Below are 25,632 nucleotides of genomic sequence, written 5' to 3' on the forward strand. Positions count from 1 at the left end.
CATTAATGTTGCTAAATCTTAAAAATGAAAATGCTATTTACTTAATCCAATGGACATCCTGTCCTGACCATTTCAAATAGGTACTAAGAAACCTGTATAGAAAGAAAGTAATTTGCATTTATATATCATCTTTCACAACCCCTCAGGAAGACCCAAAGCGCTTTGCAGTCAATTGAATATCTTTGAGGTGTAGGCACTGTTGTAATGTAGGTAGCAACAAATAATTTGTACACTGAGATGGATGACCAGATAATGTTTTAGTGATAGTTGAGGAAGAAATATTGGCCAGGACACTTGTAGAACTCCCCTGTTTTTCATGGAATAGTGACAGAGAATCTTTTATGTCCACTAGTGAGGACAATTAGGGCCTCAATTCTTCAAAAAAGGCAGTGCTTCTAGACAACACTCAACTGGTGCATCAGCCAAGAGACTCCCAACAAGTATTGAGTACTAAGACACCAGTTTAAAATCCAACTTTCAATTTCTTAATTTTGCCATGGGCTATATTTATTGTGTGTTGTGTGCATTGTGGAAACAGAATCATCCACCTCATGTAATAAATATCTATAAGATGCCCTCCCAGGCAAGAGTTAAGGCAGGCTCAACGTGAAGTCAAACCATCTCTATATTGGCAATTAAGCTGAGTTGGCATAATATTGGTTAAATGTGAGGTAAAGCTCATTCCAAACCACCCCATTAGAAATAGCACTTCATTGACAGAAATAAATAGCTCCAGTGATGTATCTATACCACTTCATATTTTGGGTTTCGATGGTAACCATGAACAACTCAAATCTTCTCCTCATTGGTTCTAGTTATTAAGTGAATACATCAAATTGTTGCCCTTATTGTCTCTGATGCCACTGAGGTATATACCTTTGTCGGCTGTCCCTCGATCCGAGGATAACATCTACTCAGTGTTGTGAGTTTCCGTCATGTCGCTACTGTCTCATCATAAAGATGTTGTGATGCAGCTTGATGGACAAATTGTCACCATTCTGAGCAATTGGCAGAAAGCTCCTCCCAGTCTTTAATGTCAATGCTGCCACAGTTCAAGGAGAGCTTCAGGGTATCTTGGGAGTGTTTTCTTTGTCCTCCTCTGGAACCTTGGCCATTTGAGAGTTGAAAAAAAACAGGACCTGATGGAGGAGACACTTTTCACCCATTGGGACACAGTGTCCAGTTCATGGAAGTTGATCTGGCAGGAGTTTGCCTGAATGCTTGTGGGAAGGGCACTAGTATTTGTTCAATGGTCCTTCCATTGAATCCGGAGGATGCGGCTGATGGAATTTCTCTAGTACTCTAATGTGTCGCTAATACACAGTCCAGATCTCACTGCAATGCAGGACTGTGCTGATGACAACTGCTCTGTACTCTAGGACTTTTGTTAACATGGGGAGAGAGGTCTTTGTTGTCAAACGCTTGCTGCCATTGTTTGTAGGAGGCTGAGCTGGCACCGTTAATCTAGTGTTAGATACCCTCATCAATGGTGGCCTTTTAAGACAGATGGCTGCCAAGGTATGGGAAACGCTCAACATATTCCAGAGTTTCTCCTTCAATATATATGGGAGGTGGAATATTTGGCTTACCAGATGTGGGTTGATATATGAGTTTTGTTTTGACAACATTCAAGGACAGGCATAGTTTCTTGTATGCAGAATTAGATATTGAGAGTGGCTTGCAAATCTGGTGCAGAGTGGGCCATAACACTGCAGTCTTCTGCAAACTATAGATCATGTGAGTCTATGATGGTCAGTTTAGTTTTGGTAGAGGCGACAGATTAAAGAGTGGGAGGCGGAGGAGGGAGGGGGAAGGGGGAGAGGGAGTGGGTCTGCAGGGAGAGGGGGAGGGGGTGGGTCTGCAAGGGGAGGGGAGGGGAGGGGAGGGGAAGGGGCTGCAAGGGGAGGGGGAGGGGAGAGTCTGGTCTGGGAGGGGAGGGGAGGGGCTGCATGGGGAGGGGCTGCATGGGGAGGGGCTGCATGGGGAGGGGAGGGGGAGAGTCTGGTCTGCGAGGGGAGGGGCTGCATGGGGAGGGGCTGCATGGGGAGGGGAGGGGGAGGGGCTGCATAGGGAGGGGAGGGGGAGGGTCTGCAAGGGGAGGAGAGGGGGAAGGGCTGCCAGGGAAGGGGGAGGGGCTGCCAGGGGAGGGGGGAGGGGGAGGGGGCTGCCAGGGGAGGGGGGAGGGGGAGGGGCTGCCAGGGGAGGGGGAGGGGAGGGGGCTGCCAGGGGAGGGGGAGGGGCTGCCAGGGGAGGGGGAGGGGGGGGGGGAGGGGGAGGGGAGGGGAGGGGCTGCAAGGGGAAGGTCTGCAAGGGGTGGGGCTGCAAGGGGAGGGGGAGGGGAGGGGGAGAGGGAGAGGCTGGAAGGCTGCGCTCCCGAGGATTTCGAGGCCTCGCGCTCTGCCAGGCTGCTAACGGTTCTGGCAGGGGGACCGGCACGGTGCACAATGGGAGCTGTAGTTCTTTCCTTGTTGTTTCTCGGCCACGCGTGTTGTGCAGGAACTACAGGTCCCAGAACACAGCGCGACTAAAGAGCATGCGCACTCGCGAAAAATCGATGAAGACGCTCTCCCTCACCGGACATCTAATTCTGTGGGTTTATATTTCCATGTTAAATTCAATCAAACCAAAAAAGGTGTAAGTTAATCAGGAATGCCTCGACTTACCCCATTAACCAATCCATATGCGCTGCACCTCCTCGTGGTCTCTAATATATTTCTGTAAAATAAACCTTCTTCAAAGGTAGGTAGATATTTCAGTGTCGCTCAGTGGTTGCAAAAAGTGGCGCCGTTATTATTTCTTTTTAATGATATGGATCACGAGACTGAAGGGGAGGCTCAAATCTGTCATTTAACCGGAGTTTTTTTTAACCCTAGCTGACCGGAAGTAAACACTGCCGGGTGACGTCACTGGGCGTGGCTTTATAGGTGTCGCCGCCGTGCGTTGCGTGCGGTGACGTCATGGTACTATCCTCCAACCCCCCCCCCCCCCCCCCCCCCCCCCCCCGGCGTCTGAGTTAGTTCCAGAGCCGCCACTGTCACGTGATGATGTCTCTCTCCCTCTCTCTCTCTCTCTCCCTCCCTCCCTCTCCACCTCTCCCCCTTCTCCTTTCAAGCCTTAGATGCTAATTTGGGGACACTGCTATTTTCTTGGCCCTTCCTCCCCTGCATTTCTCCATTTCCCCACATGAATATACATATTGATGTGTTTATGCACAAACACAGAAAGTTAAAGATAGTCCAAATCAAACCTTTGGGGAAGTTTTGCCCAATGTTGGAGCATGACTCAAAACACAGGTCAAATTTTGCTTTAAGTGCATGGATTTCTGGTATTTTGATCGCGCTTTGGAGATTATTAAAAAAAAAATCAGCCTATTATTTAAATGGCGAGAGACCACCGACGTCTGCAGTACAGAGGGATCTGGGTGTCCTTGTACATCACAGCGTGCAGCTACAGCAAGTAGGAAAGCAAATGGAATGCTGAAACGAGGAAACAATGTATTTGGGAATTTTAAAATTCCCATTTGAGTGTTCAAATCCCTCCATGGACTCGCCCCTCTCTATCTCTGTAACCGCCTCCATTCCTGCAACCCTCCAAGATCTCTGTGCTCCTTTAATTTTGGTCTTTTACTCATCTGCTATTCTATTTGCTCCATCGTTTCCACCCACACCGTTAAAATATCTGGTGATTATCTGTTGTTCGGATGGGACGTGAAACCAAGGTGGGTGGAGTGTAAAAGTAGGGATGCCTTGCTACTGCTCAGGGCCTTGGTGAGACTGCAACTAGAGTACTGTGTGCTGTTTTGGTCTCCTTATTTAAGGAGGGCTATTCCTCCATTGGAGGCAGTTCAGAGAAGATTCACTAGATTGATTCCTGGGATGAAGGGGTTGTCTTATGAGGTAGGGTTGAGCAGATTGGGCCTATACTCATTGGAGTTTAGAAGATTGAGAGGTGACCTTATTGAAATATATGAGATCCCGAGGCAGGTTGACAGGATAGATGCTGGATGTTTCCTCTCGTGGGAGCACAGTTTCAGAATAAAATGTCTGCCATTTAAGATGGAGATGGGGAGGAATTTCTTCTCTCAGAGGGTTGTTAGTCTTTGGAATTCTCTACCCCGGGAAGCAGTGGAGGCTGGGCCACTGAGTATATAGAAAACTGAGTTGGACAGATTTTTGATCGACAAGAGAGTCAAGAAAGTGGAATTGAGGCCACAATCTAATCAGCCATGATCTTCTTCAATGATGGAGCAGACTTGAGGGGTTGAATGGCCTACTGCTCCCATTTCTTATGTTCTCGTGTTTCATTATTCCATTAGTTTATCATTACTCCTGTTGATTTAAAAAAGACTTGTTTGGGTAAGGTTTGATGGACATGCATGAGTTTTTGTGCACTTCAAATTCATATTTTGTATGTACATAGGTCGCACCTTTCACAACCTGAGAATGTCACAAAGCACTTTACACTGAATGAAGTACTTTTGAAGTGTATCCAGTTATATAAAGTTAAATTGTGAAAACACAGACAATTTGCCCACAGCAAGGTCACAAAGAGCAAGAGAAGAAAAAGAAGACTTGCATTTATATAGCAATTTTTATGATCTTTGGGTATTTCAAAGCACTTTGCAGCCAATGAAGTACTTTCGAAGTGTAATCGCTGTTGTATTGTAGGAAACACAGCAGCCAGTGTATCCTTGCAAGCTCCCACAAACAGCAATGTGATAATGACTAAATAACCTGTACTTGTGATGGTGATAGAAGGATAAAAATTGGTCAGGCCACTGGGGATAATTCCTTTGCTGTTCTTTGAAATAGTGCCATGATACCTTTCACGTCCACCTGAGGGAGCAGACAGAACCTCGGTTTAACATCTCATCTAAACAAGAGGCCAAAATTAGAGGAGCACAGAGATCATGGAGGGTTGCAGAGATGGAGGAGGTTACAGAGATAGAGAGGGGCGAGCCCATGGATGGACTTGAACACTTGAAAGGGAAATTTTAAAATTCGCAAATACATTGTTTCCTCCTTTCGGCATTTCAAAGGGACCAATTCCTTCTTGTCACTCTGATTCACTCTTCCATCATTGTGCCACTTCCCCAGCACCCTTCAATGCAAGTGTGAGAAATAGAACACCAAGGCAATAAACTCCTCCCACACCACTGTCCAGGCCAACCAACACTGCTCCCATGTGTGACAGCAACTTCTTTGTACTTCCTCCAGTCTAGTATTTGCTCCTATATTTGCTCCACATGGTGCAAAAACCTCTTTATGACAGGACAAATGCCAAGTACCTCAACTCTGTCTGCAAGTGCAATTCCAAGCTTACCAATTAATCCTCCACTGATTCCCATCTAATCTCGGCCTCCTATACTGTTCAACAGAAGCTCAACTCAAGCTCGGAGGAACAGAACCTCCTCTGGCACCTTGAAATCCTCTTGCTTTAATGTTCACTCAGACAACTGGGAACCTTAACCACAGTCCCCAATTGGTGATGTCAAAATAGGATGGGTGTGCTGGTGGGATGGAAGACAGGGATGGAATTGGAGAATGTCGTGGGGATCCATTGTTGGAAATGTTGGTGGGATGGTTTTCTCCTTTAGCGCAAACCTTACTTTTTTACTTCTGCCAGACTCCCGGGCCGCTGGAATCCTGCCAATCTTTCTTACTTCCCATTCAACTGATCTGTTTCCCTTCAGTTGTTCGCAGACTTGGTGTGATTTTTAAACATTCATTGATAGGATGTGGGCATCATTCAGAGGACAGCTAAGAGTTAACCACGTTGCTGTGGGTCTGGACTCACATGTAGGCCAGACCAGGTAAGGACGGCAGATTTCCTTCCCTAAAGGACATTAGTGAACACGACGAGTATTCACAACAATCCAGTAGTTATATGGTCACCAATGTTCTGGCCATGGAACAACCCAAAAGTTTCTGTACAGGCCACGCACAACCTGGAAAAAGCAATTTAAAGGGGCCGTGCACTTAAACAAATCGACCCGCATTTCAAAAAAAGTTTAAGAGGGAATATTGATGATCACCATTATTGATTCTAGTTTTCTCTAATGCCTCCTCACTGGTAGTCTGATCTCCACCCTTATTAAACTCCAAAGCATCCAAAACTCTTCTGCATTTAGCATGTCTGTAACTAAAGGCCACTTGCTCATCACCCTGGTCCTCATTGGCACATACGACTCTCTCTTGCCCAAAGTATTGAAGTTAAAATCCTTGTCTCTATCTATAAATTACTTCATCTACCCAGCCTATAAATATCTCCAATTTATGTCCCCTTCCTTGCTCTCCTGTGACTCTGGTCTCTATACGTTCCCCTTCCTTCTAGAATGACAATTATTGGTATATCTTCCACTCATTTCTACTGTCTGGATCAACCTCCCTAAACTCCTTGCTACCTATAAAAGCCTTCTCAAAATGGAGTTAATACAGCACCGAAGGAGGTTATTTAGACCATCAGGTCCATGATGGCACTCTGTAGAGCGATCTAGTCAGTCCCACTCCGTCCACCCCGCACCCCCCCCCCCCAAAAACGCTGCAAGGTTATTCCCCTCAAGCCCCCACCCAACTTCCTTTCAAAATCATTGATAGTCTCTGCTTCCACCACAGTTGGACAAAGCTTTATGATCACCTTCTCACTCTCCTGCGAAGACTTATTGTCTCTTCACTTTCTCACTGTGTTCAATGTTCCAGGAGGCTTTCTGGCATTAAAAGGAGACACTTGCATTTATATAGCCAACCACCGAACACCTCAAAGTGCTTTACAGCCTACGAAGTATTTTTGAGAGGTAGTCACTGTTGTGATGTTGGAAATGTGGACAGCCAATTTGTGCACAGCAATCTCCCACAAACAGCAATGTGACAATGACCAGATAACCTGTTCCTGTGATGTCGATTGAGGGATAAATATTTGCCAAAAAACTGGCGAGAACTCCCCTTCTCTTCTTCCAAATAGTGCCATGGGACCTTTTACATCCATCCAAACAAACAAATAGGGCCACAGTTTAATGACTGATTTGAAAGACGACAGTGCAGCGCTCCCTCGGTACAGCACTGGAGTGTCAGCCTTGATCCTTGATAGAGATTTTACACAAATGCAGTGCTCTTCTTGTTAACTGCCATACAATAGAATCTGCCATTATTCTCCATCCCCATCTTCACCATCACCTCTCTTCCTTTAATAGCAATTTTCTCCCATATGTCCTCTTTTATGAAAGCAATAAGATAAAAACACGTAAACTAATTAAATTGACAGCCTCTTAAGCGGGCACTGTGACAAAAATCAAAACTTTCAAAGGAAACTTATCAAATCAAATCAAAATGGTGTTCCCAGGGTTGACAATGCGTTCCAGCTCCTACAGCACCCACCAGTCGCAGGAGGCCTTAAGCGTACCAGTGGACACCATGTACTCCCTCTCCAGGGACACCCAGGCTGAAATGTAACCACAGAAGGGTAAGGCAGTTGGGTCTAATGACCCCCTCCATGGCTGGCTGCTCAGACCTGTTAATGGCCACTTTGACCAGGCCCATGGATATGGCAGCTTCCTTCAATTGATGGTGTATGATCCATTGATGATGTACGATCATATGGGCATGGTACCTTGGATCCTATCTCTATTGATGGACAAAAACCCACAGGGAGAGGTTTCCTGTCATCAGAGACGTGGGACGTCAGTTTGGATGCAATGAAGACCAAGTAAAACTTTATGCCCATGAAACGTAGAAAGATTTGCAGTTATACACTGTCTTTGATGACCCTAAGACATCTCAAAGCAATCTGAAGTGCAGTCACTGTCATAATGTAGGAAACGCAGCAGCTAAAGTGCACACAGCAAGCTAACTCTGAGAGCGACTGGAAAACCTATTTTATTTTAATGATGTTTGAGGAATGAATATTGGCGAGGACACTATGGAAAGCTCCCCTGCAATGCTGCTGCTGAACTGCGCAAATAAAAATGCAAGGTACCACGGTGTAAATAAACAGGCCAAGCATAACAGCTACATTTTACAGGGATCATTGCAACCCTACCCTTCTAAAAATAGTGCCACAGGATCTTTTATATACATCCAAGAGGGCTCTGGTTCGATTCCTCGTCTGCAAGTGCACCCTGACAGTGCAACATTCCTTTGGTACATTAGATGGTCAGCCTAGAGCACAGGATAACTGAGAGGAACGCAAACCTCTAATCACCAACTGACCTGTTATTGAATTGCACAGACATAACCCAACTGTATTTTAAAAATCTTGCTTCCGTGCATACTCCTTGCCAACTTTTCCCATTATTAATTCCCATGTCCATGCTTATAATGGAAATTGCCTATGTAAATGTCACATTGTAACCGCATTCTCCTGCCAGCAGAGGTGCTGCAGCTCCACCACATGGTGGGAGGATGTGATGGGAGGTCATTTCCAGGTCTGGAGACAAATGGAACTTGAGAAACTAAACTGAGCATAACTGAGGAGGTTATTGAGTGAGTGCCACTTGGTAGGACTATTGACGAATTCCAGCACTTTGCTGCTGATTAGGAATAGGCTGCTGGGGCAGTAATTTGATTTGCCCTGCTATTTTTTGTGGACAGCACATAGCTGGATAATTCTCCACATTATTGGGTGTATTTCACTGTGTGTCCCATGTGTCACCTGGGGATGGGTGGTATTTTTTTTAATTCATTCACAGGATGCAGGTTTCACTGGCTGGGCCAGCATTTATTGTCCATTCCTAGTTGCCCTTGAGAAGGTGGTGGTGAGCTGCCTTCTTGAACCGCTGCAGTCCATGTGATGTGGATACACCCATAGTGCTATTAGGAAGGGAGTTCCAGGATTTTGACCCAGCGACAGTGAAGAAACTACAATAGATTTCCAAGCGGTTAAAATGGTTAATGAAGATAACAACACAAATTCAAACAATTCTACTTTATTTGAATAATGCTTAAATATAAGTTTAAAAAAAGTTATTGGAGACCTACAATGCCAAATACAAATTATCAACAAAAAGCACATTCTCTACTGAGTGTATAAACCTAAGTGGTTTTGCTTTGTTTGAGCTGAACACTAAATGTGAAATGTTCATCTAGTGCCATGAAATGTCTCTTTAAGTAAGAAACGGAGGTGGACGTGATGGGCTGAATGGCCTCATCTGCCATACTGATTCTATGAATCTAAAAGCCCATAGCACAGGCCCCCAGCAACATTCAAAACAACTCAGAGGGTAAATGGGAAAGATCGCAAGATAATGGTTGGGTGACATGAGATTTTAAAAAGCCTGTAGATTGTGGGTGTGAAGAGATCTACAGATTTGTGATTTTGGGAAAGGATTAAGTTGGACAAGTAGACAGCCCTAGATGAGTCTTAGATTTGAAGGAGGGGAGGGAGGAAGAGCAAATAGGCTTTAGAGATTATGAGGAACAAGGAAAGTTGAGAGTAGCACTGATCACAGAATGTTGGTGATGAAGACGTCAGTGATAATAAAGGATATTTCATTACCCGTGAAGGTAGAGAAAAACACTTCAAGGAAATAGCTCCATTCATTACGCTTTTTAAAGAGGAAGTAGGTTCACGTTTCTGATTTTTTATTCAAGTGTGTAAATCCAAAACTCAAAACACATTAAAAGATATTCTTGTTTAGTATTAATCAACGTAGAGGTAAGAAACCTTGACAATTTTCATGCAAAAAGCATATAGGCCTGCTAACATGCTGCTCCAAAACATCATAGCATTGTTTAAATGTAGGGTAAAACTCAACCTACTCAGGCCAGTACTGTGAGGGTTACATGCGGAGTAAAGACTCCTCTGCACTGTCCTAATAAAATACCTTCAGATGAGTAACTGTGTGACTTTTCCATTTCCCTTCTCAGCCATCTTAGTTTCCTGAGAAAGCTGGACGATGTTTATTTAAGAACATTGTAATAGCATTCAACTGCTGCCATTCATTTCACTCAGTGAGAGATGTTCATGCCCCTGGTCTAAGTTGGATTTAACTCAGATTCAAAAAGTGGCAGCATAGGGTTTTAAACCATTGTATGTCCAATAACCATGGTCTTAATTTCAAGCAACGCTAACAGTATTGACCATCTTATTTTTAATGTATCTGGTTCAGGGCATGGCCTAGTGCCATGGTCCTATGTAACATTACTGAAGTATCTTCTTAGACACCATACTACCCATGGTGTTAGCTGTAACTCAGCAAGCCTCTGAGTCAGATGTTTGTCTGTTTAAATCCCACTCCAAAGACTTGAGAAAAAATCTAGGTTGACACTCCACTGCAGTACTGAGGGAGTACTGCACTCTTAGGGATGAACTGTTAAACCCATTTGTCCTCTCAGGTAATATTTAATATTTAAATAACTCAAAACATTGTGTATTAAGAATTCCTTCCCTCCCCCTTCCTGTCAGTTGACAGCATATACCCTGACTCCAAGAAATTCATTTGGCACTCTTGCTTTTAGATCCTCTGAATGGGAAGCTAGTACAATCCACTGAAAGAGCTACTGGGCCCTCTGAATAGGAGTCTAATACCCTACTGTTGGCACTACCTGAGAATGGGGACTGAACACTCGAGGTACCACCGCCTCTAAGAGTGCATCATCTGAAACAATTGATATTTGAGAATAACTGCAAAGACTTATCCCTTTAAACCATGAAAAAACCCTTGTTCTAAAAATCTGGCCCTATGATCTTTGATATAAGCCAGGGCCTCTGTTTGGATCTTCTGTTTGCAGCTGTTGGATCTTACAAACTAGAGCCCAGTGCTCCACTTGTATGCATCATATGGAGAGGCCGCCTCACCTGAATGAATAGTTCATACTTTGACCTATTGGGGGATCATAATTGGTCTATCAAGAGCTCCTCCAATCAGTTGTGGCTTTCATTGCTTTGGGTACTACTTTCTCTGCCTTCCTTCCACCCAAGGTAGAATGCTACATGTAAGAATCTCGCTGCTTAACCCTCACCTGTTGTCTCTGGGTAGGGAAGTTAGTCCAGGCTGATTTTCCTCTTCACGTAGTGATTCACACAGTCAGTGCAACTGCTGTCGGAGCAATGAGGCCGGATGGAGCCTGAAATCTAACCTAATACAAAATGCAAATCATTCAACCACTTGGAACTAACGCGCATCCTCCGTGGCTCCCTCAGTAGTAGACAAACCAGATAGATGTTCCACCCCTACCACCCCACCCCCAACCCAACCTCATAAAAACATAAAGCATGAAATGAGAAGAAACCATTTGGCCCATTAAGCCGGTTCCCTCCAAAGAACATGTACAACCTAACCTACTGTGGAAACCAACCACTTTATTTATATCTGGAGGGAACATGCTGTGCGCCCCCAACCCTCCTCTTCACAACAAAGATACACAAATAGTCATATAAAACTCAAGAATAATCTATCCATTTGCAATGTTCCCTCATGGCCATTTCAATTCAATACGTAACGTTCCCATGGCCTAAGCAGCAAAGAAACCGTTATATTCCATTTAAATTCACTTTAATCCACACATATTCCCATAACTGACTGCATAACCCTTCACTGTTATAAAACCCTGGCACCACATGACATAAATTAGTAGGGACCAGTGTCATCTTGATCCCAAAAATAGTTTCAGCTTTAAAATGTTCCTCTAAGAAATTCAGTCTTAATTCCAATCCAAGTTTTAAATTTTGGGAACAAAAATAAGTCCAGTTGGTGAAGATCTTTCATAAACCCTTAAACGCACATTCACTATGTTCCTGTGTGCACTATTTTCGCAGAGATGTTCACCCTTTTTGAGTGTAACTGTGCTCTGGTATTATCACTGTTCATCGATTAAAAAATGGCCTGAAGTCAGGTGCAACAATAAAACGCCTTGGAAGTTTGGCCCAGGCCTAAAGAATAGGTAACGAGTGAGCCTCGGCCTACTGCAGGGCATTGTAGTCAAAGACAGAAAGACAGGTTAAAAAGGTCAAAGGGCAGCTCTCAGGCCTGTCTACCCTCCCTCTTTAATGGAGCAAATCCAATCTGAACAGATTGTGCGATGCATTTGTTCATTTTCATAACCAGAATTACGATTTCACTGCGTTGTCAGTGTAGAGGCCCACGTTCCTTGTGATGTGACTGGGTTTGATGGACTTGAAATCTGCAGGGTCACTGTAAGGGTGCTCAAATAGAGATAATTCTGTCCTCTTTCCATGCACCGTTATGAGGCAGGCTCTGTAATCGAGCAGTGGCGATGACGACTGCCTGGGAATGGGCAAGCTCAGCGTCAGCCTTGTGGTGGGATTATTCTGAACACTGTCCTTCTTGGGATCCACGCAAGGTGAACCCATTGGTCCTTGGTCAATACCAATGATTGGGGAAGCTGTCTCGAGGCAGCTGCATTTCTGCTGGGGCTTCAGGGTCCGCGTGGCTCCGTTGGACGCAGTGCCATCTTTTCCACGGCTTTTCCTAGCATTCCCGAACAAAAGGGTGAATGGGTTGAAGGTGCCAGTGACTAACTTGCTCTGGAATCCCAGCAGCTTTGGGATGGGGCCTGTTTCCGCTGGCTGTGCAGCCTGGTAGCAGCTGAAGCACGGGGTGGAAGAGTAGGCGGACTTCACGTCCAGTGAGAAAGAGCGTTTCAAGCAGCTGGTGTGCGACGTTTGCTCAGCTGAGAGGCGGAGGTCAGCGAGCTCGTACTGTAAGTCTGCCATCTCTGGAGGGCCCTTCTCAAAATTCTTGGGAATACTGCCTGCGTCATTGCCAGGTCCTTTATCCAAAAGGTCTGGATGTTGTCCTGGAATGATCTTGGTGGAAAATTGAGGGGTAAATATTTCTACGTCTTCATCGGACTCTTCACAAGTCTCTGCCTGGGAGGTTTCTTCTGCTGGGGTGTTCCTTGGGTGAAGGAGGCTTTGCTTCGAGTGGGCTGGAGCCTGGATATGTTGGATGCTCTTTTCATATTCCACTAACTGACCCAGGAAGTTGAAGTTAGGAGATATTGATGGTCTTCGGTCTTTCACAAACCTGATTAAGGAAAAAAATATTGTTCTAAACAAGACAATTACAAACAAAAAGCATTAAAAAAAAAACACAGAAGCTATTGGCCTCAGCATTTAGGCCTTCAAAACTGGGAGATGTGGCGCCGAAGCAGCCAGGGCCCTTACTCTTGATCTTTAACCAGGGATGCCTGCTAATTGGTGCAGCAGTCTGGATTTTGGGCAAGGGCAGGAATCAACTTGGCTGTGACACCCTTCACCATCAAGCAGCCTGAGCATGGTCATTTTTACATGGGTGAGGCAATGGAGATTTATATGTGACCACACCACAGCACGAGTTAGTATGTCGAGGACAGAATGCTGAACCTTTCGGGGTGGGGGATTGGGGATAAGGCACAAGTTGGAGAGATGCCATTCAGCCCATCAAGCCTGCTCCTTAGGAACAATAAAAACAGGGGAATGCGGTTCAGCCTCTCAGGTCTGTTCCGCCATTCAATTTTCATGGCTGATCTGCACCTCAACTCCATTCAACCACTGACCACTGACATCCTGACAACAAAAAATTTATCTAACTCAGTCATGAAGGTTTCAATTGGCCCACCATCCATCTATTGAGAGAGAGAATCCCAGAATTCAACAATTCTTCTGTAAAGAAACACATCCTGATTTCACTCCTGATTGTCTTTTCATTTCTCTCTCTCCCTATACTTTTCTTCATGTTTCTCAATGACTTTCCCTCTACCTCTCATTCCTCCTCACTATGAGGCTCTCCATTGCTCTCTCTAACTCACCATTGTTTCTTTTCTCGATTTTATTTTCTTGTCAGATCTGTGTCCCTGTCTCTCTCTCTCTCTCTTTCTTCTTCTACTCCTTACACCTTTCCCCATCTCTCTATCTTCATCTTGGTCACTCTCTCTCTCCCCATTTCCATCTCCCTCTCCTCTGAAATACCTGGGTGCAATCTCAGCATTGTGTTTTAGCTGATTTTCAGTTAACTTTTGGAAACTTGATCTGATGAAGACTGGACTAGCTTCACACCCTCAACTCTCAGTCCCAAAACCCTGTCCTTGTCTCTCAGAATCCCAAGCCTTGCTGCTTCTCTTTTACAAATCCCCTGGAACATGTTCCTGTACCTGTATGCATCGTCCAAAGAGAAATCCATTGTCCTCATGACATAAGCTATGGCGATCGCCGCAGACCGTGAGATCCCAGCCAAGCAATGAACCAAAACCCGAGACTTCATTGACCGCACCATGTCTGTGTACAACAGGAAGTAACAACAATATAATTAAGAAAGGAAGAACCAGCCTTGCATTTATATAACTGTCAGATCCTCGAGACATTCCAAATCAGTGAAAGTGTAGTTACAGTTGTAATGTAGGGAGGTCCAACAGCCAACTGTGCAAGCAAACTCTCACAAACAGAAATGAGATGAATGGCTGTTTTTGGTGCTGTTGATTGAGAGAGAGAGAGACATGTTGGTCGACACTGGTCTATCCCTCTACTCACCTTTGGAAAGTGCTGCGGGATCTTTCCCAACTTCAGAGCACTGGGTGGACCGGTAAAACCTTTGACTCCAAGGATGTTTGTGGTTCCTCTGCTGATCTAGTTGTTACAAAGAATCCCTACAGATAGATGGTTCCAGGTCTGACCTCAGTGGGAGGCAGTGTCGGGGGTGCTGGAATTGGCTGCGTTGCTATTAAGGGAGGGAGAGGAAATATTTCTGCCAGGGCACAGCTCTGATATCCTCCATTATTGAACAGATGGTTGGCACTCACCATCCGGGACCAGACTTGAAGAGCTTCCACCTGGTTGAACCATGGGAGGGCAACTGGGTACTTGCGGCAATGGTACCCCAAGAAGGGTCACTTTCTTGAGGGGTTGCACTGGGGCTGGGTGGGAATGCGGATTAAGAAACACAACTTCTGTTTATATAGCACTTTTAATACAGTCAAACATTCCAAGGTACTTCACAAGACAATTATCAGACAAAATTTGACATAAGCCACATGAGGGAATTTTAGGACAGGGTGACCATAAGCTTGGCCAAAGAGGAGTTTTAAGTAGTGTCTTTAAATCAGGAGAGTTAGAGAGGTGGAGAAGCTCAGGGAGGGCATTCCAGAGCTGAGGCCCTTGGAGCTGAAGGCACAGCCACCAATAGTGGAGTGAAGGAAATCAGGGTTGCACGAGGCCAGAATTGGAGGAGCACAGATTACCCGAAGGGTTTCAGGGCTGGAGTAGGATACAGAGATGACAAGGCCAAGGAGGGATTTGAAAACTACAATGAAAACTTTAAATTTGAGCCACTGCTAGACCAGGATACAATGTAGGTCAGCGAGCACAGGGGTGATGGGTGTACGGAACTTGGTTTATGACATTCACTGATCCCAGGGTAGATTACTAAATGTATATATGTCCTGTCTCTTAATCTACATTTCATACATCAACTCCTCACCTATAAATTCCACAGACTTGTTCAGCCAAGGTAAGAGACTCTCACAGTAGCTGTCGTTGACTGGGATCCGTAGGAAATGGCTGTCAGGGATGAAGGCGGGCTTTGGGCAGTTACTGCTCACATTCAAGATGTGTGTGATCCCATTTTGAACCATCAATTCCTGCAAGAGAGAGTCACACAGAAATCAAAATCTATCCACCATTCTGCACTACCTTCTTCCTCCTTGTACCATCACTGTGTTGAAATGAAGACTTATCTTCAGCTCAAACACATTCTTTCCCAGGGGTTCCAAACTACAGAGCTCCCCAATTCTTATCTCCCAGCCCTTTGAGCTCATTTCTTCCAATGTCCCAATGTTCCAATGCTCATTCCAAAGATTGCCGGGGGAAGTAATTTAAAACAGGTCGAACAACAATTTTCCATCAAGTATTTTTGTCATGTACTGAATAATGTACAGTGAGTGTGCTGTAAATTATTCAATCAGCTATGCCTATGACTAACTTTATAGCTTTCACTCCCTTTGCTTGCCAGGTAACTATATCATCTCTTCTTTAAAGCTCAATAACTCTGAAGAAAACCCCATTCCCGGCTCAGCGACTCTGATGGAATAATGCATGAGGCTCAACGATTTTGACTGTCCCTCTAATCTAACAGTCACAAGTGAAGGTGCCTCTGCAATCTTCTGTGCAGTCCACTCTGCTGCCCATCTTTAAAAGCCTCCTCAAAACCTATCGCCTTGCACAATCTAACCGAACACAGGCTCCAATGCAACAGCTTAATCTTCTCAGGGTAAGTTCTCGACAACTGCTCCTTTAATCCCCAGAAGTGATCAAACAAAACTCCAGGATCTTCATAATCCAGTTTCAATCCCATTCCCAACTAGGGATCTCCATCAATGCCCCAAGCAGACAATTTGCAGAACCCCAGGAGATCTTTTCCACTTCTGAAAATTCCACCAATCTTCTGCTGAATCTCTGGGAGAACTCCCCCCATCACCCCACAACACACCCCCCCCCCTCACCCCTTCCCCCCCACCACAGAGGTTTTATTTCTAGATTTTTTTGTTTTGAAGGTGGGGGTGAGGTTTCTCCCAGTCTCTGGTTTCACGTGAGGCTGGTTGTTGTGAGCCTGCCCCCTCTGACTCTGCACCATACTAACCTTATTTAGAACATCATTCTGAGAGCCCAAGTAGAAATACGGGAGGATCTGAGTGGGTCCCATGTCACAGGTGGAGAGACACGGCTGTGAGATGCTGCTGGGCAGGGAGTTGCTTGACTTCCCTTCACACAAGCTGGGAAAGCAAGAGGAAAACTCCACAAAGCCCCCTGTGAAGAGAAGAGGATTATAGGGAAGGTAAAGTGAAGGGTAGAATAAGGTTATTTCACACTCCCAAAACCCTTCCACTATTAATGCCAATGCCCCCTAAACTCACAACCAACACTCCTTGCTAACCATCCACCCCAAAGCAAAGTATTACAATTACCGCCCCCAAATTTGTCACCACAGATGTTGGCTCCTTTCTGGGGTACAGCTCAGTGGGTACCATGCTGTCTAGCCACACCCCCTCTAGGGCAGCCATCCTTTTTTTATTTATTCTTTCATGAGACGTGGGGGTCACTGGCAAGGCCAGCATTTGTTGCCCATCCCTAACTTCCCTTGAACTGAGCGGGCTTGCTAGGCCATTTCAGAGGGCAGTTCAAAGCCAACCACATTGCTGTGGGTTTGGAGTCACATGTAGGTCAGACCAGATAAAGATGGCTGATTTCCTTCCCTAAAGGGTGTTAGTGAACCAGATGGGTTTTTACAACAATCAAATGATAGTTGTGATCACTGTCATCGTCACCATTACTGAGACTAGCTTTACATTCCAAATTTGTTAATTGAATTTAAATTCCACAAATTGTTGTGGTGGGTTTTGAGCCCATGTCCTCAGGGCGTTAGCCTGGGCCTCTGGATTAATACTCCAGTGACATTACCATTATGCCACCACCTCGCCATTAAATTACAATTACTATCCCAAATTTGTCGCTGGAAATATTGGCTCCTTGCTGGGGTAGAGTTCAATGGGGGTCATGCTGTCTAGCCACACCCCCTAAAGGATGATTTTTTTTGAACCAAGGCAGCAAATGTGCAGAGCCTATTCCACTTTTGGAGGCATCACAGCTAAGCCCACCCCTGTCCCCATGCACAAGCAATTTCTATCACTGATAAAGGTCAGGAGAAAGAACCCTGGCTGGTTGTTCTTCTGTAGCCCAAAATCATTGAAGCCAATGGGAAAATCTTATTATAAAATGAATGTTAACATTTTATGAGGCTGGGGTGGCACTGACACTGCTGGACTACTTGGTGAAGGCAAATTCGAGCAAAGTCCCATCTCCTGATCACCGTCCAGCTAGACCTGCTGGGAAATATGTGCTTTTAGATGTTGAGCAAGTATGGGTGATGGTACCTGGCTCTGAAGCTCTCCTCACTATCTGAGCTCACAGCTGGAGAATAGCCAAGGTATTGTGGACATAATTGCTACTTTTAGACTTGTAGCCTAGTTGAGAGTCAACATCTTGAGGCAAGGAAGAGAGAACAATAGAAGGGATGAAAGAAAAGAACACAAGAGATATTTTGGAACTTTTTTTTATTCATTCACAAGTGGTGAGCATCACTGGCTGGGCCAGCATTTATTGTCCATCCCTGATTGCCCTTGAGAAGGTGGTGGTGAGCCTCTCTCTGGAACATAATGGAGTGGCTTGCTATTTCAGAGGGCAGTTAAGAGTCAAGCACATTGTTGTGGGTCACATATAGGCCAGACCGGGTAAGGAGAGTTCCTCCCCTAGAGAACACCAGTGAACCAGATGGGCTTTTAGGACAATCTGCTGGCTTCATGGTCACCATTATTGATACAGGGGGGTCTTGTGGCGCAGTGGCAGTGCCCCTACCTCTGTGCCAGAAGCTCTGGATTCAGGTTTCATGCCAGGATTTGCGGGCCACAGAAGGAGCATTCATGGCGTGGTTCAACAGACCGATAATCAGCCAGAAATCTTTCCACTGTTCCCAAAATGGGGAAAAAGGTGCTTGCGAAGATATACTGAACAAAATTACTGATACTAACTTTTTTTTCAATCCAGACTTATTCAATCAGCTGAATTTAAATTCCATGGTAGGGTTTGAACCTGTGTTCTCTGGATTAGTTAGTTCACACCTGCTGGGTTACTAGTCCAGTGACCTAATCACAATGCTACCAGACCCACTTGACAGATACCATTTGCTTTAAATCAAACACTGTACCTTTAAGAAAATATACATTGTTGAACTGTTTCTCCAGTTTTCGCAGGAGAACGGCAATGATGTCACTGGCTGGAGGACTCTTTGCTTCCTTTGTTTCTTGGTCATACAGCACCAGCTCCTTTGCTTCTGGGTCCTTTATCTGAGGAGTAGCAAGAGACAATAGGGCTCGAGCTAAAGATTTTCCTTTTTTTCTCTATTAACTTGCCCTGTTTCCCTCTTTTCCAACTTGGCCACTGCTCCAGCCCACTCCCATTAGGATTAGTCAGACATTCCTCCTGCCTCCAACTACCCTGCCCCCAGACCCCGCCGTTGGTCACTTGACGCGTTCATTGTCATGGTGTCCAGCCTTCCCAAGGCCAATCAGGAAGCAAACAGACTCTACATAACGGAGTCTAAATCGTGAGAGGTCTGGACAAAGTAGATAGGGAGAAGCTGTTCCCATTGGTGGCATGATCAAGACCAGAGGACACCGATTTAAGGTGACTGGCAAAAGAATCAACAGTGACAGCAGGAAAACTTTTTTAACGCAGCGAGCGGTTAGAATCGGAATGCCTGAGAGTGTGGTGCCTGAGAGTGTAGTGCAGATTCAATCGTGGCTTTCAAAAGGGAATTGGATAAGTATCTGAGGAGAAATGATTTGCAGGGCTACAGGGAAAGGGCAAGGGAGCAAAACTAGCTAAGTAGTTCTTACAGAGAGGCAGCATGGACTTGATAGACTGAATGGCCTCCTTCTGCACTGTAACCATTCTATGATTCTATCATTGCATGCTTGGATGGTTCTTACCTGTCTGTCAAATGGTATTTTTCCCTGCTCCGCCCTATGTCCAATATTTTATACAACTGATATATGAAAATGTTCAATGTAAATGAGAAACATTTCTTTAATGCCTATTGGACCTTTTCTCCAGAGTTGCTGAAAGCAGTGGCTAGGAGACTAACCTTCCCATTCCTGGAAGTCCCGGAGGATTGGCAACCCTAACTAATATGTACCCAACCCAATTAAACATCTTGCTCCACGTGAGAAGCAAACAGATAGAGAAGAAAAATAGAAACGATAGAGAGAAGAATAGGAAAGAGAGGGAAATGACCAGAACAAACCATTATTGTCGGGCTTGGCTGCAAGAGTTCAGCGAGTGACTCTCGGTCAGTGGTGATCTTCGAGGCGCAGATATTAACTGCGTTTAGCACGTGCAGGATGTGGTAGTCTGCAACAGGACGACAGTCAATGACCAACATCTTCTCCTTCTGGCCTTGCAACATGGTTGCCAGCCGATTGGCCCTGATGGCTTTCACTGGCTTCTTGTCTCCTGCCATTAGGTTCTGGAGAAGAATGAATGTTAAAAAAAGAATCACTGTTTTATTCATTCTTTAAGCTCCTCCATTCACAACCCTCTCCCCCAATTGTTCCCTCATACTCTCCTGAAGACCTTGACTGAGCTTGGGCTCTCACCCTATTCGTCATGCATGTGTCTAAGCCTCAAGCATTGGCAGACTATTTGACTGTGTGGGGCATCACCATCAAGCACCTCTCCATTCCTTACCGGAGCACGTTGACTGAGCCTGAGTCCAGCCCGCCAACACCAGCGACGCCTATTGGAAGGTGGAAGGTATGCAAAACATGTCTGCTTCAGTTAAGCCAGATGGGACAGGCTGTGTTGTGGCTGTGTCATTGCCCACCCCTCCTGCACCCCCCCCCCCCCCCCCCCCCCCCCCCCCCCCCCACCATCCCCCCCCCCCCCAAACCCACCCGCCATGACCTGTCTCATTTTGGGTCAAAGCTCGGGGCAGTGGACAAATTCTGAAGAAGAGTCATACGGACTCGAAACGTTAACGTTGTTTCTCTCTCCGCAGATGCTGCCAGACCTGCTGAGTTTTTCCAGCATTTTCTGTTTTTATTTAGGACAAATTAATAATTCTTTTGAATTTTAAGTAAATTCTACTCAGCCCAACAACCCCCTGAGACTGCTGTGCTCCTCCAATTCTGGCCTCTTGAGCATCTCCAGTATTCATGGTTCCAACATCGGTGGCCTTGCCTTCAGCTGTCTTGGGCCCTAAGCTCTGGAATTCCCTCCCTAAACCTCTCCACCTCAACACCTTGTTTTTCTCTTTGAAGATGCTTCTTAAAACTTAATTCTTTGACTAAGCCTTTGATCATCTGACCTAATATCTCCTAATATCTCGGTATCAAATTTTGCTCCTGAGAAGCACTGTAGGATGGTTGACTACATTAAAGGTGCTATACAAATACAAGTTTTTGTTGTTGTTGAAGATTCAACGACTATCCTACAAACTGCAAGTCACCAGTCATGTTGGCATGCCATCGACTGGGGAACACTCCCAGCTGGGATGGGAACATCGCTGGCTGCTCTTACGTCTGGGACACTGCTGACACTGACACTTCTCAGAGGGAGTCCCAACACAAAACCCTCTTGTGGTTATCTCAAGATGATGTCAAAGTGGAGCGATGGGAATAACTCCCCGATGAATGCCCGATTTTATATTTTAGCCTCCCTCGAGAATCACAAGCGCTAACAACACTGCACACCAAGAAAGCACAAACTCTGCCACTCCAGACAGAATAGATCATAGAACTGTTATCTGTGGCTTTTGACTAAAAAATAATTGAAAGCTAAAACAAAGACAAACAGAAATGAGCTCAACGCCCAAGTAATGGAGAAGATTGCTTTTGCAGTTCCACAAGGATGTGTAGCATTCCCATACCCTGTGCTGGCTCTCCTGAATGTGCACTGGTCCATGATTAACCATGGCTGAGTGGGTAACACTCTCACTTCTGACTCAGTAGCTCATGTGCTCAATATTGCTCTGTCGTAGGCTGAGAACTCCCAGTGCAGTACTGAAGGAGCCCTGCACTGCTGGAGGTGCCATCTTTCGAGATGAGATGTTGAACCACAGCGCCCTCTTGGGTGGGTATAAAAACCCCATGGCACTGCTTCGAAGAAGAGCAGGGGAGTTCTCCCCGGTGCCTGTTAAACAAACCATCCAGTGTGAAGGACCTGTTGTGGTGTCAATATGTATATAATAAACTCTTCCCTGTGTATTATTCTGCATGGAATGATTATGCCTAGGCTGGAGTGTCTTATACTCCAGAAACTCCCTCTCTCTGTTGCCCACCTCCCACTTCTCTCCACGAGAACCCCTACAGATATCAAGAATTTCCTGCCGCCTAATTCTGTTCAAAATAAACATTCTAAATAAGGTTAGATTCAGGAGACTGGCTTGGATTTTTACAAATCTGAAAACTCAGCACCAAATGTGTCCCACCGTGCCCGTGCAGCTGCTGGTTTCCATCAAGGCTATCTACTTTAACCTTGTTTCCTTTCTCTTTCCTCACGCCTTTATTATCTTTCCTTCTCCAAACCTTTCTCTATTTTCCTCCTAAATGCTGTTTGATCGATGGCTTCACTAGCCCCTGGTGGTCACCTGTTCTATATTTATAAACAGAAAGCACTTATTTAACATCTTTCATGACCATAGACATCCCAAAGCACTTTGCAGCCAGTGAGGTACTTCTGAAGGAAACCTGGCAAGCAATTTGCACACAGCAAGCTCTGAAAAGCAGCAGTGTAATAATGACCAGATGATTTGTATTAGTGATGTTGCTTGAAGGATAACTATTGGCCAGGAGACCCAGGAGAACTACCCCCACCACCCCCCCCCCCCCCCAACTTCGACATAGTGGCCATAAGATCACTTGCGTTCACCTCAGAGGGCAGACCGGGTCTTGGTTTAACTCTGAAAACAAGGCATCTCCCTCAGTACTGCACTGAGGCATTAGCCTAGATTACGTGCTCAAGTCAGATCATTCTTGCATAAGAAAAATTCTAGTCTCCCCCTTTGTGTTTGTGACTCTAATCCTAAATTGATGTGCCCCTTGTTACCCACTCACCATTTACCTTTTCAAATCCCTGCGTGATTTTCGAACACTTTTATTAAATTTCCCCTTACCCGGCTCCACTCCAGTCAATAGAGCCCTTGGATTTCAAATCTGGCATTTTAACTACATCCTGCTGCTCCCTCCTTCCCCTCCTCCCCCCTATATAATCTCAATCTGTAATTTACCTCTTCCTCAGCCTTTAGTCCTCAACCCTGCAGGCAGTATTGTAACCAATATCTTGCATACATGCACTATCACCACCACCACCTTGCTTTTGTATTCTGTGAAAAAAAGCAGGATCCACTACTTTATATTGCCTTGTTCCACCTGCAGTCCACCTTTTACATGATTTAAGAGATGAGAATATGTTCAGCTGTTTCCTGCATCGCACTTTAACCGTATTAGTGAAAGACTGAAATCTTAAAACAGACTTTCTAAAATGCAGCTGTCACCTATCGGCGCAAGGCACCTTTAAGATATCTGGGCAAATTACATCGAATCGATTATATATTTAAAACACGGAAATTGACTGCAGAGCTGATTTCACAAGAAGAAAAAAAGAGAACTAATACACATAAGTTTTTTTAAAAAAAGTTGCCATGATAATAGATAATGGATCATAATTTTAAAAATCAGATGATAACCAACAGTCCCTGCAAAACGCGTCCCTCCATCTCACCGTTACGGATTTTTTTTTCGCACCTTACATATTAATACAATCGTAAAATTAATGCTTAGCTTCAAGTCACCATGCAAGGCTAACAGAATTTCGTCGGGGTTAAAACCCATTGTTTTGGATGCATATCTACACCTGTCACCACAATGGTAAGGGGGGTTTTTTTGATTTTTTTTTGCAAATATAAACTCACCTTTTTTAAAAAAAAAATAAACCTTTCTCCTGTTGCAGGTTTTTTTTTAAGAATCTTGTCGGCGGCAGCTGCTTTGATGTTTATCCCCGGCGTGTGCAGGTGAAAGCGGGTCCCCTGCACCATGCATGCAGGATGCACACACACACATATACACACACACTCTCTGTGTCTCTCTATAACTCAGTGAAATAGCGTCAATCTGCCCCCCCCCCCTCTTCCCTCCCTCTCTGAACACAATGAGGTAATGCGGTTAAAAATAGTTCAGGTACAGCAAATATGTCATCTCTGACCAATGGCAGGCTTTCCCCTTGTGTTGTTTTTTTCTAACTGATGTCAGGGGTTTTTATATGTCGAGTCCTCTCTCTCTCTCTCTCTCTCTGGGATATGCACAGAGACATGGATTTAAAACACAAGCCATCACAGATGGACAATCAGAAGCAAAAATGTTGGGGAAAAAAAAGGGAATGCATCCCACACATCTCTCCCCGCACCATTTATTTGGTATCAGTCTTTCTGCTGGTTGACTGGTGCCTGATCTATTGTTCAGTCGCCTCACCAAATGTGCAAAACATTGTTCTTTGTCGCTCATTGTCCCTGTTTGCAAACTGTCTCCTAAGCAAAGTGATAATATGCCCTCTCTATAGCGCCTTTCGCCACCTCAGGACGTCCCAAAGCACTTCGAAGCCGATGAAGTACTTTTGAAGGGTAATGTAGGGAAACGGGGCAGCCAATTCGCGCACAGCAAGATCCCACAAACAGCAAACGTGATCAGGACCAGATGAACTGTTTTTTAAGATGTTGGTGCAGGGATAAGTATTGAGCGAGGCACTGGGAGAACTCCCCTGCTCTTATTCTTCCAATAGTACCCGAGGGATCTTTTACATCCACCCGAGAAAACAGAGTGTGGGGTTGGGGTGGGGGGGGGCCTCAGTTTCATGTCTCAACTGAAAGACAGCACCTCTGACAGTGCAGCACCCTAGAGTTTGTGCTCAGGGCTCAGAGGTTGGACTGGGTTGTGAAAGGCGCTATATAAATGCAATTTCCTTTCTTCCTTATCAAAGTCAGAAGGGAGTGAATGGCTGTTTTTCACACTTTTGGCATATGAACTATGACATGTGAAATTAAAATTTGCAGGGCTATGGGTAAGTGGTACGAATTGGACAGCTTTTTTTTACAAAGAGCTCCACAGGCAGGATGGGCCAAGTGGCCTCCTTCTGTACTGTGTGAACCTTTCCCTGCCTCCCAGTCTGAAACTTGTCATCAGCCCTGTGGCCTCGCCTATCTTCAGGTTTGAGGCTGAACATGACTTCTAGGAGCCCCTTTCCAGTGTGGGTGATGAGGGGAGATGCCCCTCGCCAGAGGTCCACATGTTGGAGTAGACCACCAAGAGTGAGAGCCCTGGCTGACTCTCCCCTCCCTCTCCCTTGCTCGAGAAGCAGTGCTACTGCTTCCCAGGTTTAGATCCTTTGGAACTGCACACGGCAAACTAAGGCATAGAGTTCCAGAGGGTGGTCGGAGTGGGGGAGTCAATTTTAGCCAAACCTTTGTGAGATCAGTGGTGAGCAACATTGTAAAACCAGGAAACAAAAGCAGAATACTGCAGATGCTGGGCATCTCAGAAGTAAAACATAACCAGGAAATGCTGGAAAAACTCAGCAGGTCAGGCAGCATCTGCAGAGTTAACATTGCAGGTCGCGTGACCTCTCATCAGAAGTAGGCCTGTACTATTCTGCTTTTGTATCCTGGTTTTACAATGTAAACAGAATTAACATTGCACGCGGAGTGACCTTTCATCAGAAATAGACCTGCAATATTAACTTTGTTTCTCTCCACAGATGCTGCCTGACCTGTTGAGTTTTTCCAGCATTTTTTGTTTTTACTGTAAAAACTGGGATTGCATCCGATCCCATGGGATTCCTGCCTGGCAGGAATTTAAAATCACTGCCCCTAGTCTGTGAGCCTTAGTACCAGGGAATGGTGACATTACCCAGTGGACCTTAGAGGGAGTGTATAGGGAATGATTCCTCTGTTTGCTGTTGTGTAATTTACTATGAAAAGTATCCTGGTAATACTTTGTGCATGTCATATCCCCAAGGTCCTATCTCATGTGGTGTTGTCAAGTAAACAGAAAAACTAGGTCATTGAGTAAATCACCAGCTCACAATTAACAGTCTGCTTTC

At 45.2% G+C, this 25,632-nt stretch overlaps 2 protein-coding genes across 2 annotated transcripts in view; both read right to left on the bottom strand.

Annotated features, from left to right (window-relative positions):
- The window catches only part of LOC121271700 (MOB kinase activator 2-like), a 41,885-nt gene extending 39,001 nt beyond the window's left edge, over positions 1–2,884 (bottom strand). The window contains exon 1 of the mRNA XM_041177867.1: positions 2,664–2,884. Within this exon, the coding sequence (XP_041033801.1) occupies positions 2,664–2,680 (17 nt within the window). The 5' untranslated portion in view covers positions 2,681–2,884. The remainder of the gene's footprint in view (positions 1–2,663) is intronic.
- Positions 2,885–12,042: 9,158 nt separating this feature from the next.
- LOC121271492 (dual specificity protein phosphatase 8-like) lies at positions 12,043–23,536 on the bottom strand. Its single transcript, XM_041177474.1, has 7 exons — positions 23,453–23,536; positions 19,837–20,008; positions 18,689–18,871; positions 16,568–16,734; positions 15,410–15,569; positions 14,088–14,211; positions 12,043–12,982 (listed from the first exon to the last, which is right to left on the bottom strand). The coding sequence occupies exons 2-7, from the start codon at positions 20,000–20,002 to the stop codon at positions 12,043–12,045; spliced, it is 1,740 nt and encodes a 579-aa protein (XP_041033408.1). The 5' UTR covers positions 20,003–20,008; positions 23,453–23,536.
- Positions 23,537–25,632: the final 2,096 nt, after the last annotated feature.

The sequence above is a fragment of the Carcharodon carcharias genome, chromosome 31 (assembly GCF_017639515.1).
Source record: "Carcharodon carcharias isolate sCarCar2 chromosome 31, sCarCar2.pri, whole genome shotgun sequence".
In the NCBI taxonomy this organism is placed as follows: Eukaryota; Metazoa; Chordata; class Chondrichthyes; order Lamniformes; family Lamnidae; genus Carcharodon; species Carcharodon carcharias.

Coding starts and splice junctions, on each gene's coding strand:
- LOC121271492 (XM_041177474.1), bottom strand. CDS start 20,002: ATGGCAGGAGACAAGAAGCCAGTGAAAGCCATCAGGGCCAATCGGCTG. Junction 16,735..18,688: donor CAATGTATATTTTCTTAAAG/GTACAGTGTTTG, acceptor TTCTCTTCACAG/GGGGCTTTGTGGAGTTTTCC. Junction 12,983..14,087: donor TCTTTGGACGATGCATACAG/GTACAGGAACAT, acceptor TTCCTTAATCAG/GTTTGTGAAAGACCGAAGAC.